The following is a 14,064-nucleotide window of genomic DNA, read 5'->3' on the forward strand; positions in this document are numbered from 1 at the left end:
TCATGCTACTGTGGCCCAAAATGGACTTGTGTTTTTGCATGATTTCTAAGGATTCAAATTTCGCTGCAGTTGCAAACTCGTCTGAAAGATATCTCGGTCTTCAAAGCAGCTAGGACTGTTATTTTTGTTGTGACATGTAGCTGTATCTTTAGTTTACACGATGGTAGGTGTGAATTTTTGATTGAGACCTTCAAAAAATTTAATTTTTGCCAGGAATTGGAGCATAAAGTGGGTGTGTCTGCACCACTAAAATGCAAGGTGCGAAAAACCTTGCTAAAATTATCAAATCAAAAAAGCACTCCTACCGTTGTGTAGCTTATGTTCATTAGTACACAGGCATGTGTGATTAGTAGCTCTGCAATACACATTTCTTGTGTCATTATACCAATAAACAATAGGTAATTAATTTTAGGATACCTCAAAAACGAATTGGTTTAGAGGAACAGTAATTACCTTTTTGAAATCAGCATCAAACACTCAATCACACGGTGAGTTTTCTTTACACACACATAAAAATATCTGGCAATTTGTCTCAAGTACAGTGTCCCCCCTTAATATTTCTTATGAAATATCTACGACATGGACCTCCTAAAATTGTTATCAGTGATCGTGGGCGACGATTCACTGCAGACGTCATAGAAGAGATGCTTCGTCTATGCGCTTCAAACTTTCGGCACTCTACGCCATATCATCCCCAAACAAACGGCCTGACAAAACGAACTAACAGGACTCTCACGAACATGCTATCTATGTATGGCGCAGCAAATCACAAGAACTGGGATGACGTGCTACCTTTCATCACTTACGCATTTAACACCGCACAGCGTGAGACTGCCAGCTACAGTCCGTTTTTTTCTTCTGTATGCTCGGCCACCTCGTCATACCCTAGATACCGTCTTCCCGTTATGGACCACCATGATTCCGGTATATCCGAGATTGTCTGCCGTGCAGAAGAAGCCCGACGTCTTGCTTACCTGCGCACCCTCGCTTCGCAAGATCGCTCAAAGACACGTTTTGACCGTCAACGTCGACATGTGACATACCGTATTTACTAGATTCTACCGCGCCCTCGATTGTAACGCGCACCCGATTTCCACCGCGGAAAAAAAAAAAAACGTAAGACATCGATTGCAATGCGCACCCATTTTTCTTGCTGGCCCGCACGATCACACCACTCGAAAAAATGACTCCTTTTGTGAGCGTCTTCCATTTAAATATGAGGTACGGGCGAAGCTTGTGCTCATCTGACGTGTAATAGAGCATTGCCGTCACTGTAGTTTTACCGTGGACCGATGTCAGCACATGAACTTGCTTCACCCCCTTCTTCTCGACGGTTGTGGTGCCCAACCTGGTTCTAGTAACGTTGGTGGTGCCAGGCATGTCGAAGTAAAGAGGTGTCTGATCGGCATTCCCGATTTGCCCAAGCAGGTAGCCGTCGTTGCGCCGCAAGTTTAGGACGAACCTCTCAAAACTGTGAAGCTTTTCATCATATTCCTCCGCAAAACTTTTCGCATATGCATGTTCCCCTTCGGAAGGAAAAGCCTTTCCTCTTCATAAAGTTAGTTAGCCAGCACCTGCTCGCTTTAAACCGGCTCCGCATTAGACCTTGTTCTGTCGGCCCGTGACGACAGAACTGCTCCAAGTGCGGGCTATTGCACTTGGCACTTGGAGCAGTTCTGTCGTCACGGGCCGCTGTGCCACTCGCTGCTCAAGCACATACTCGCCGAGCAGCTCTTTAATTTGCGGAAACCGACCCTGCTGTGGTCCACTGAAGCCTTTGCGTGAAGCTTTGCTGTCGACAATCTTTTGCTTTTGTTTCCGCCGGTCCCGCACGCACGTTTCGGGAACTCCGAACGACCGCGATGCGGCCTGATTTCCATCCGTTGCTGCACACGCGATGACTTTTCTTTTAAAAGCGGCATCGTGGTGCACTCGAGTTTTTGGAGTCGGCCCTTCCACGCCGTCGATGCTAATGCACTACTAGATGACGAACTCCTCAGCACACGTACGAAGTGCCGCACATAGGAAACACATAGGCAGAAATGGCCGACGCGCCATGCCGACGCACGTAGGGGCGGCCATTTTGGATTTGTCGATGGCAATAGATTGACCGTAATTTTTTTGTTCGTACTCGATTCTAACGCGCATGCGATTTATGAACTCGCTTAACCGGAAAAAAGGTGCGCGTTAGATTCGAGTAATTACGGTATAATCGCGGAGACCACGTGTTGCTGTGGACGCCAAATAGGAAACGTGGGTTGTGTGAAAAATTGCTGGCACACTATGCGGGACCTTATGTTGTTCTAGACCGCTTAGGCGATGTAACTTACTGCGTAGCACGTCTTCATTCAAATGGCCGACGATCTGCAAAGACTGAACTAGTCCACATAGCACACTTGAAGCGCTATATTCCCAGAGAGACTCTTTTAACTCGACCGGTGGGCTTCGTCTGCGCGGAGGAAAACGTTACTGCATATGTGATTTGGGTATGAGCCGGTGGGTAGCGGGGAACAGGCAGATTAGAGAAGAGGACGTTCGGCTTGGAGATAGGCCTCCCGTGCATGGCCCCTTGAAGTCTACCAGTACGCCTCAGAGTAATAAATACATTACTAAACATAATATATTTACAGACAACAATCATTGCAAGCTTTATGAAATAAACACTACATCATCATCATCATAAGCCTGACTACGTCCACTGCAGGACAAAGGCCTCTCCCACGTTCCGCCAGTTAACCCGGTCTTGTGCTTGCTGCTGCCAATTTATACCCGCAAACTTCTTAAGGACAGACACGGGTATGGGAGGCCGAAAATTTTCTGAAAAAACGATTTTTTGAAGTATTTTTTTTTCATAATCATTAAGGTCTAAGAAAGCCATTCCTAAAATATTATAGCCCTGTAATGCGTATTTGTTGAGTTATTGGGTCGCAAAGTCAGTTTGATGACCATTTTCGCTTCCGAAACCACCTCAAAAACGGTCGTATTCAATGCCGCAGCGCGCGAGAACCGCACCAAGTAGCGCGGCCATTTTGGTCTCATTTTAAAGACGCATTTTTCTATTATCTGTTCCTAGCAGAAGGACGTTTCTCGTCTAGCAACAACACAGCTATCGCGCATAAAAAAAAAAAAAAACTGAATACTCGCACATCATTGGTGCGTTTTTGTCACGTGGGGCAGTTCCCGGTTTCCTATTGGACGCGAAGGGATTCGTCTGCTAGACAGCGGCGTGCAAGCCGCCATTTTGCGTAGAGGCCTAACAACGGCTGTGCATTCGGTGCAATGGCAGGCGGTCATCGGAAGTCCCGGAGTGCTCATGCGTTCGGAAAAAGGCGAAAACGGCGTCCGAGAGCCCGCACCTTATCACCAGTGAGACCTTCTGCCGCCGAGAACTTGGAAGAAGCAGGCTGTACCAGTGCTATCACCGCCGCGGCACCCGCGATCGCGGACGCGATAGCCGCGTCCCAAGATCACACGAGAGCTGTGCGCGTTGACACTCCCCTAGTTTCCGATGCTTAAAAAGTGGCCATCGAGTGTCGTGCGAGCGATGTTCTGCAAGATCTTTCATCGAAGTCTGCCACAAAACGCAAGCGGTCTTTTCTTCGAGACTCGGATGGAGCCGCAACGCCTGGTATGCCGTTCACCGTCGTTAGCTTATAGAGTTGGTCAATGAACTTCTTTAGTGATGGAGACAGCCGGGCCTTCAACAGTCTGCAGGAGGCACAGGTATATGGCTTCGTGCCAATAGAAAAAGAGGACTGTGTCAACCATGTGCATAAGCGCATGGGCACAGCACTTTGAAACCTCCTGCAAAAACAAAGAGCCGAAGGAAAGCCAAGCCTTGGCGGCAAGGGCAAACTGACAGGTGAACTGGTCACAAAGCTGACGTCATATTATGGATGGGCTTTACAAAGCAACCAAGGAAGCATTGAGGCCATGAATAATGCTGTCTGGGCAACCTTTTATCACGTAGCATCTACTGATGCAAGCCCTCAGCACTCTCACTGCCCAACTGGTGAAGACTGTCATGGTGCAAGTACAACAAGGCTGTTGCCAAGCAGGAGACTCCTCCGAATCATCGCTACAACCTGCCGGAGTACGTGGTTGATGCCTTGCGGCCTATTTACACGCGCCTCTCTGACAAGAAATTGCTGGAGCGTTGTCAGCGAGGCAAAACACAGAACCCAAACGAAAGCCTGCACTCTGTCATCTGGTCGCTCGTGTCCAAAAACAAACACGCTTCGCTTTTCACCGTTGAAGCTGCTGTGGCCGAAGCTGTCGCAAGGTTCAACGCTGGCAAAGGGAGAGCAGATGCCGCCATATTGAAGGAGCTGCACCTGCAGCAGAGTGTTGTGGCCGCTGAAAGATGCTCAGAAAAGGACAGTCCCCGACTAGTGGCATCGGAGAACTGAAATGCTGAAAACTTCAAGCATGCCATGAAAAGAAAGCGTACCAAGGAGAATGATGATGACTACATTTCTGGTGGCTTCTAACATGGTTAATAGTTCGATTCACACCTTTTCTTGTTAAATATAAGTGCTCAGCATGTTCCTAAACTTCTTTTCTCGTTTTCTCAAAACAACATTTTTCATCACACCCTAAGCCATTGCCCACAGTATCTTTTGATGTAGCAGTCGGATTTTGATAATTCTTGCAGCATTTGAAATTATACATTGATTAGTGCAAGAAAACCAAAAAATTTTATATTTTTATTTACAATAGTGATTTAATTAGCAACAAACTTAAGCAACAGTTTCAGATTTCTAATGAGTATACTTGTTAAGGCCATAACTCTGGTACCAATGAAGCTAAAAATAAAATTATGGTTTTGTTGCACTCCTTGGCCTTCATGGAATGCTCTCATCAAATTTGTAGCAATATTTTATGAGGAAGATGTCAAAAGGCTGGGCAGAATGCAAGTTTATGTAACAATCAATATTTAAAAAATCTAGAAGTGATAGCAAAAAACTAATTGCATATTTGTTTTCAGCTGTGAAAAACACATAGTGTATTAAAATTTCAGCTGGAAATACTGAAAATTAAAAAAAAAATTTCAGACCAGTGTCTCCCCTTAATCTCATCTGCCCACCTAACCTTCTGTCTCCCCTGAACCTGCTTGCCTTCTCTGGAAATCCAGTCAGTTACCCTTAATGACTAGCGGTTATCCTGTCTACGCGCTACATGCCCGGCCCATGTCCATTTCCTCTTCTTGATTTCAGCTATGGTATCCTTAACCCCCGTTTGTTCCCTAATCCACTCAGCTCTCTTCTTGTCTCTTAAGGTTACACCTACCACTTTTCTTTCCATTGCTCGCTGCGAGGTCCTCAATTTAGGTCGAACCCTCTTTGTAAGTCTCCAGATTTCTGCTCCGTAGCTAAGTACCGGCAAGATACAGCTGTTATATACCTTCCTCTAGAGAGATAGTGGCAAACTACCTGTCATAATTTGAGAATGCTTGCCAAATGTGCTCCACCCCATTCTTATTTTTCTAGTTACTTCAATCTCGAGGTCTTGCTACACGATTATTACCTGCCCTAAGTAGACAGTCTTTTACAACTTGAAGTGCACTATTGCCTATCTCGAAGCGCTGCTCTTTTCAGAGGTTGTTGTACATTACTTTCGTTTTCTGCAGATTCATTTTAAGACCCACCTTTCTGCTCTCATTGTCTAACTCCGTAATCATGAGTTGCAATTCGTCCCCTGAGTTACTCAGCAATGCAATGTCATCGGCGAAGCGCAGGTCACCAAGGTACTCTCCATTAACTCTTATCCCTAACTGTTCCCATTCTAGGCTTTTAAAAACCTCCTGTAAGCACGTGGTAAATAGCATTGGGGAGATTGTGTTCCCCTGCCTTACACCCTTCTTGATTGGTATTCTGTTGCTTTCTTTATGAAGCACTATGGTAGCAGTTGATCCCCTGTAGATTTCTTCCAGGATGTTTATATATACTTTATCGACGCCCTGATTCCGCAGTGTCTGCATGACAGCAGATATTTCTACTGAATCAAACGCCTTTTTGTAATCTATGAAGGCTATGTATAGTGGTTGGTTATATTCTCAGCATTTCTCCATTACCTGATTGATAGTATGAATGTGGTCGATTGTTGAGTAGCCTGTTCGAAATCCTGCTTGTTCCTTTGGTTGATTGAATTCTATTGTTTTCTTTACTCTGTTAGCAAATACCTTTGTAAATAGCTTGTATACTACAGAGAGCAAGCTGATTGGCCTGTAATTCTTCAAGTCCTTGTCATCTCCTTTCTTATGTATTAAGATGATATTAGCGTTAAGACTCTGGTACTCTTCCCGTCAGGAGACATCTCGTAAACAGGGTGGCTAGTTTTTCTAGCACAATCTGTCCTCCATCTTTCAGCAGATTTGATGTTACCTGATCCTCACCAGCAGCTTTGCCTCTTTGCATGCTCTCCAAAACTTTTCTGACTTCTTCTATCATTACTGGTGGGGTGTCATCTGGGTTACTGCTAGTTCTCATAGTATTAAAGTCGTGGTTGTCCCCGCTACTGTACAGATCTCTGTAAAACTCCGCCGCTATTTCAACTATCCTATCCATATTGGTAGTTATTTTGCCTTCTTTGTCCCTTAGTGCATACGTCCGATTTTTGCCTATACCAAGTTTCCTCTTCACTGCTTTGACGCTTCCTCCGTTTTTCAGAGCGTGTTCAATTGTCTCCATGTTATACCTTCTTACATCGCATACCTTATGCCTACTAATCAACTTTGAAAGCTCTGCCAGTTCTATTTTGTCTGTTGTACTTGAGACTTTCATAATTTGACGCTTCTTAATAAGATTCTTCATTTCCTGGGAAAGCTTACCAGTGTCCTGTCTAACTACCCTGCCTCCAACTTCCACTGCACACTCCGTAATGATACTCGTCAGGTTATCATTCATTGTATCTACGCTAAGGTTGGTTTCCTCACTAAGAGCCGAGTACCTGTTCTGAAGCGAGACTCTGAATTCCTGTACTTTCCCTCTCAGTGCTAACTCATTGATTGGCTTCTTGAGTAGCAGTTTCTGTCGTTCCTTTTTCAAAACTAGGCGAATTCGAGACCGTACCATTCTATGGTCACTGCATCGTACCTTGCCAACCACTTCCACATCCTGCACGATGCCTAGGTGTGCACTCATTATAAAGTCTATTTCGTTCTTATTTTCGCCATTAGGGCTCCTCCATGTCCACTTGCGGTTTTCTCGTTTTCGGTAGAAGGTATTCAAAATCCGCAAATTATTGCATTCTGCGAATTCTACTGGTAGCTCTTTTCTGGCGTTTCTAGTACCGACGCCTTATTCTCCTACTGCCTGGTCTCCAGCCTGCTTCTTCCCTACCTTTGCGTTAACGTCTCCCATCAGTATAGTATACTATGTTTTTACCTTACTCATTGCCGATTCCAAGTCTTCATAGAAGCTTTCAACTGAAGCGTCATCATGGCTGGATGTAGGCGCGTACGCCTGTACCACCTTCATCTTGCATCTTTTATTCAGTTTAATTACGGTACCTACCACCCTTTCATTAATGCTATAGTATTCTTCTATGTTGCCAGCTATGTTTCTGTGAATTAGGAAGCCCACTCCCAGTTCTCTTCTGTCAGCCAAGCCCCGATAGCAAAAGACGTGTCCATTCTGTAGCACCGTATAGGCCTCATCTGTCCTCCTAACCTCACTGAGCCCTATTATATCCCATTTAACACCCTCTAGCTCTTCGAATAGTACAGCTAAACTTCCCTCACTAGATAAGGTTCTAGCGTTAAACGTTGCCAAGTTCAGGTTCCAATGGCGGCCTGTCCGGATCCAGAGATTCTCAGCACCTTCTGCTGCGTTGCAGATCTGACCGCCGCCGTGGTCAGTTGCTTCGCAACTGCTGGGGACTGAGGGCCGTGAGTTATTTGACGTATGCACGTGGGAGGTAGTGGCCAGATACTGCACCAGGTTGGCCAATCCTTCTCTGGTGAGGGAGTGCGTTCCCGGCGATCGTTACCGGTGAGGCCGCATCACAGGCCTCTTAATGCAGTTCCATCACCACGCGGATATTTTTTTTTAATCCGGTTGGGAACTGCGCGGCACCAGGATTTGAACCACGGACCTTTTGCATGCGAGGCAGATGACCTAACCACTACGCCATCGCTGCACTCCACGGTTGTCAAACACTACAAGGTTGTCAAAAATGTGCCGTGAAATTAGCTACAAAATAGCAAGAATTCGTCGTTCTCATTCTCTCAGAGTCACTTCGGAGCAGGTTTGGAGTAATTACAAACAAAAATTACTGTTTGGAGCAGCATTTCTTTTTCAAAGCAGCTTGGAGCAATTAGAGCAGCACTTCCATCACTGGTGGTTACACATTTATTAGGCCAGTTACACTAAATTAGAAAGAGAAGCACACATGGCCATTCATCACATAGGAGTTCTGGCAGTAACAACAACTTGCATTTGTTGGAAAGGCTTCCAATTTCTCATTAGCCACATCGCAGATTTTCGTTTATCTTTTATTCACCTCAAAGCAAAGACACTCAGATTCACATGGTTCTTCTTGTTCGCCAAATGCGACAACGGCAAGGCAAGATTTTACTCACGTTTTTGCTGGACTTGTACTCTCTCTCAGGCTCAGGGCTGTTACGTCGAGTGTTACGTGGTGATTTTGTGGCTGCAACAAATGAGAGAAAAAAAAATCAACTCGGTGTTAAACAACTGCTCCTGTGTCCATGCTTGAAGAAAAAGTATAGGGATGCACTCAAAACCTCTACCAGCCCATCGCAACGAGGCCACCAGCTGAATGTTGCAGGTCACAAACAATGCCACATTGTGAGCATCAAGCTTTGTAAGAGGCACATGGCACCACCAATGAAAAGGCACCGTCGGTGCAGGGTATGGTGTGCTAGTCCACATCCAAGTAGAATGCTAACAAGTCGAGCCAAACTGCCAGGACCTAGAGTGTGCCGACGAAGTAAATGAAGCATACTTTTGCAATAGATACAGTGTTAGGAACATACCTCTAACGAATTTTCGAATATAAAAAATTTATTTTCATGTAACATTTGAGTATACAGCAAAGTGCCGTGAAAAAGTACTGCAACACACAACTGCTCACCATTGTTACTCCTGTCTGCCTCTCGCTCGGTGCCTCGGCTGAGCTCGCCCGAGTGCGAACGCAGCAGGTGTAGAATGGCCTCTCGCGTGTCTCTGTCCTGGCGCCAGGCGGCCTCATCTATGTCGTCCGTTGGCTGCGGCTTGGCTTCGGAGTTTGCACCATCTGCAGCCGGAGCGCTGTCCGTCGAACCACCAGGCTGCTGCTGCTGTTGCTGCCCAGAGGTAGTTCGCTTGCTGGCTTTGTATTCGTCCAGCTTCTCCTTGGTCTTGGCATCCACTTTCACCTGGCGGAAGAAGACTTAAATGATCACCTGGTCTCGCAACTTTTCGAAAAACGCAGAAACCGCTCTACTCTGCAATACCCCAGACACAGGAATAGCTTTGGCCCTGGTTAAGCTAACTATGGTTATCACTAGCCATGGTTAGAGGTAGCTACATGGCAGATCTAACTGCACTTAGCCACAAAACCATGGTTAGTGCAAACCAAGCTAGGCAAGTGTGGCTTATCCTCGCAAACTAAGAAGCTGACAAGATGGCAGCTAATATGAATACAGTTAAACCTCCATATAGCGAATTCCTGGACATAATGATGTATTTCGCTTCCCCGCCGTCTTTCCATAGGAGCACATGTATTTGCGACCTCTATATAACAAAGCAACTGCGGGAGACAACCTTAATATATAAAAAATTTTCCCTACGAACAATCTTAGAATTTTGCTCCGAATTTCGGCATTTTGCCACGAGCATGCATCTTCTGCCGCTGCCCCGCCACCACCGAAGCGGTAACGGCAAGCAAGCGGGCCGCGTCCACATGAGGCGGGCCTGCACCTTAGGAGCAGGCGTTGCCCCTTTCTCGCAGCACCGGTAGCATGCACGGTTGTGCCCACCCCCCCCCCCCCCAATCAAAATATTAAAAAAAAAAACTTTTGCCCATTGGCAGTGCCACGCTTTTAGTTAGCGTCACATGTGCGGAGCCGCGCTGCATATAAAGGGTGCTTTACCGAATAGTTTCCACGGCAACCGTGTCTGTGTCCATGTCGTTCACTCTGTTTTCAACGGCGTGCGTGCGTGCATAGTTTCACTGCTCCGGCATGGTGTGTCCCCCGACAATGTTCAGCTTTGCTTTTTTTTTTTTATTGCGATAGCAATGATGTATATGGGCAGTTTCGGCTGGGTTTTTTCCGCCGCCGCCTTCATTCACCGTATATGTTCACGATAAATTAATTCTACAGCTTGTAAACACAGGAATAACAGGATTGTTAATTTCTTGGGTTGCTGCATATCTGACAAACCGGCATCAATTTGTGGTAATTAATGGTGAAAAATCGGGCTCACTTCCAGCCACATCAGGTGTGCCACAGGACAGTGTCCTCGGCCCTCTCCTTTTTATTATATACATTAATGACATTGTTAATATGGTTGAAGTAGGTGTCCAGATTAGATTATTTGCCGATGATTGTGTGCTTTTTAAAGACATTAATTCTATCAATGATCAAACTAGCTTACATAATAGTTTAAATAATATTCTTGAATAGTGCAGGCACTGGGGAATGACACCAAACACCGACAAAAGCGTACTAATGCAAATGACACATAAGAAATCACCTTTGATTCATACGTATAAATTAGGTTCATTCCCCATGCATGAAGTAACCCAATACAAATATCTAGGAGTCACCTTTAAACCGTTAACATGGAATGGGCACATAAGTAAAACTTGCTCCTCAGCCTTCAGAAAATTATGCCTCCTGAGGCATAAACTTAAAAAACCACCTTCCGACGTAAAACTGCTATGCTGTAACACCTTAATCAGAACCAAACAAGAGTATACATGTATTGTTTGGGATCCGTATACAAAAACTAATATCAATAACCTCGAAAGAGTGCAGCAAAAGGCAATCAGATTTATATTTAACAAGTTCTCAAGACAGGATTCACCCGCAGAACTTATGAATGCTAAGAACATTGAACCACTCGATATCAGAAGACAGAAGCACAGACTAGCATTTCTTAAACTAGTTTACATCTGTCGCCGCTATTAACCCGTACCATTCGTCACCGTAGACAAGATGCAATAACACCATACTTGGCGTGAACGAACACATTTAAAAATTATTTTTTCCCTCGTACAATAACTGAATTGAATTGTGTAATCGAATCGACACCAAAATGCTGATTATTATTAATTTGTTTGTATAGCGTTTCGCCAAACGTATTGACTATTCCTGTATTAGTGTTCTTGTTCCGTTATTTCTTTTTGTTTTTGACATGTTCACTGTTGTACCATTTGATTTGCCCTCCCTGCTTGGACTATGTGTCCGCAGTATTTGATAATTAAATGAATATGTATAGTATATATATATACCTACCTATATATATAAAAACTCAAGAAAAAAAAAGTCACCCGCGCTCGGCGCTCAGCTTGTCATGATAGGCCGACAAGCGCTTATCTCCCACGCTTATCTCCCACTGGTACTTTGCCCCAGGAATGTGGAGAGGGAAGAGGGGGTTAGATGCTTGTGCCCCCAAGCGCTTATCCTTCAGCAGGGAGAATCGCACGCACACTATGGGAACCACTGCATTTGCTCTTTTCACATGGTCCCTTCGCATTGAAACAGCATTGATACTCGCCGAGATAGCAAGCGCCCCAGGATCGCAACCGCCCTTAAAATTCAAGTTCATTATTGCTACTCGAGCGATTCCCCCCCCCTCTTTGTTTCATGCTCGTTTAAGACAGGTGGTTTACTTTTTTTGAGCATTCAATGGCAATTCTTACACGGGGGACATGTTATGCACTTTCCAGGCGATAGGGATGGGCCGACTCATGTGACCTCTGCTTCAGCAGCGCTCGCGCGCTGTTACCCGCTTGTGAAGGTTACAATGCGTGGGGGCATGTTGTCAATTTGGACTTGTTGCTGAACATGGCGGTGACAGCAAGAACTTGCCGATAGTGTCCATAAAATTGTTATCACAATAATAACGCAGTTTTTTACTGCAAAATGAGTGTTTAGGGTTAGCTCAGCCTTCAGACCTCTTTTGTTTAATTTGAGCGTTTATTTTCAGAATTTTCGTACCGAACCTGCATATAACAAAAACCTTTTCATAACAAATTTTTCTGGGAATTTATCCATTTCGTTATATCCAGCTTTAACTTAGCACATCAGCCATGAAACGGTGCGAGTTTATAGGGAGCTTCAAGTTGTTTGAGGATTTCAATGGAACGAGACTCCAGACGTGGAAAACGAGATTCGCTGTGGGATGGCTTTATGCGACAAATCGATACACTGTCACTGAAAGGTGCAGGAGGAGCCACTACGATAGCAAAGGCTTTTTTTTGCTCAGTCAGGGATTCATTGTAATTACATTTCATCCACAGCATGTCTAAAACCTTTGTATATTATTGTTTTACCAGAAAAAGTACGAATAATTGCACATGCCAGGCAAGAAACACATCCAGAGTGAGCAAACGTAAAATGCTTGCAACAAGAGCTCACCACTAGTTTCTTGTCTCCAATCTCCCAGTCATGCAGGATACGAATAGCCCTCATGGCCGACTCGGGATCGCCGTACTCGCAGAAGCCAAAGCCTGCAAGAATCCAAAGTCAATCCACGACACACATTGCGTGACAGCTGCCGGGGAATCAGCAGCGTCGGCTGTGTGTCTTACACACCTTGGAGCCAGCCGTTGGCACCCTGCACTCTCTTCCAGCTGACCACGGTACCACACCGCTGCGCAAAGCGAGAATGCAACGACAGAACTCAGGAAAATGCCCATGACAGAGACTTGTACGGCATCAAATGGCTTTAGGCAACCAAACCCCACAAACCTGAAGAATGAGCCTGATGAGGTTGTCAGACGCTCGCTCAGTGATGTTTCCCACAAAGACCGTGACAGGAGGACCTTTTGAGGTGTTCTCATGCTGCTACAATATTTAAAAAAGCCATTTTACCATTAGCAACTTTGCATGCAACACGGCATTTAAAAAATGTTTGTTTCATTTCTTGATAACTTTTCATGAAACTCCAGGTGTTAATGCATTTTATTGTGCTAATTTCAAACATATAATTTTTTTTTGAATACACAGCTTGTAAAAGGCAACATATTTCATGTGCTTCATAGAAAAGATTTTTTTGTAAAGTGGCCAAGTTAGAAAGTAAGTAAGCATACTCCAAGATCTGGTGTGGAAAATGTGTGCAGCGGAACAAAAGTGCATGTTCTAAACCCACCATAACAAAACAAAAGTTTACGTTGCGTTAAACCTTTGCCAGTGAAATCCCAGCTTGAAATTGACTCACTAGCAAATGTTCAACATACCATACCTTTTATTCAAATTGCTTTAGAGCACCTAATTTTGCTGCACTGCACACAGTTCTCGTTCCAGATTATTGGGACACGTTGATATACCCTGTAACTTGGTCTAGGAAAAACCTTGCTCCCCAATCTAAAAATAGAATATTAATTTTAAAGGCTGCACATTATAGCTGAAAAACAATTGCACATTTGAAATAAGCACAAATATACATAAACTCTGCGAGTTTAATCAAAACACACCCAATAAACACATAGAATATGTTGTACAATAGCAACTGCACATACTATAAAAGTAACTGCATTTGAAATCAGCACAAATACAGTTGAACTCCGCTACAGCCACTACAAGAAAAAGTTTTCGGTTCCCTGTCAGCAACCCATAGGAGCCAGTGCATGAATATTCTCAACACAATAAACACTTTTTCTTCTGCCATTCCACTTCAACGAAAGTCGATGATGCAGTTTCCGTCTCGAATATTTATTGCCGTAAACACAATCTTGAACATTTTTGATGCATTTTTAGAACATAAAGATACACCCACAAAGTTTAAAATGCGCATTGGCGCCACTGGAAACCGCCGCCGCTTACTAAGCATACTAACCTCCGTATTCTAGCACGTCCCTTCACTCAACGCATCACCTTCACTTGAGAAAGCT

At 44.6% G+C, this 14,064-nt stretch overlaps 1 protein-coding gene across 5 annotated transcripts in view; it reads right to left on the reverse strand.

Annotated features, from left to right (window-relative positions):
• Positions 1 to 14,064, reverse strand: part of LOC119167152 (RNA-binding protein 25) — an 82,435-nt gene that overhangs the window by 55,651 nt on the left and 12,720 nt on the right. For 4 of the 5 annotated variants that reach the window (XM_037418590.2, XM_075867006.1, XM_075867003.1 and 1 more), the window contains exons 5-9: positions 12,923 to 13,018; positions 12,767 to 12,824; positions 12,590 to 12,681; positions 9,097 to 9,379; positions 8,582 to 8,652 (exon numbers count right to left, since the gene is read on the reverse strand). In XM_037418590.2, the coding sequence (XP_037274487.2) occupies positions 8,582 to 8,652; positions 9,097 to 9,379; positions 12,590 to 12,681; positions 12,767 to 12,824; positions 12,923 to 13,018 (600 nt within the window). The remainder of the gene's footprint in view (positions 1 to 8,581; positions 8,653 to 9,096; positions 9,380 to 12,589; positions 12,682 to 12,766; positions 12,825 to 12,922; positions 13,019 to 14,064) is intronic. The other variant, XM_075867005.1, reaches the window with a different exon arrangement.

The sequence above is a fragment of the Rhipicephalus microplus genome, chromosome 6 (genome assembly GCF_043290135.1).
Source record: "Rhipicephalus microplus isolate Deutch F79 chromosome 6, USDA_Rmic, whole genome shotgun sequence".
Lineage (NCBI taxonomy): Eukaryota > Metazoa > Arthropoda > Arachnida > Ixodida > Ixodidae > Rhipicephalus > Rhipicephalus microplus.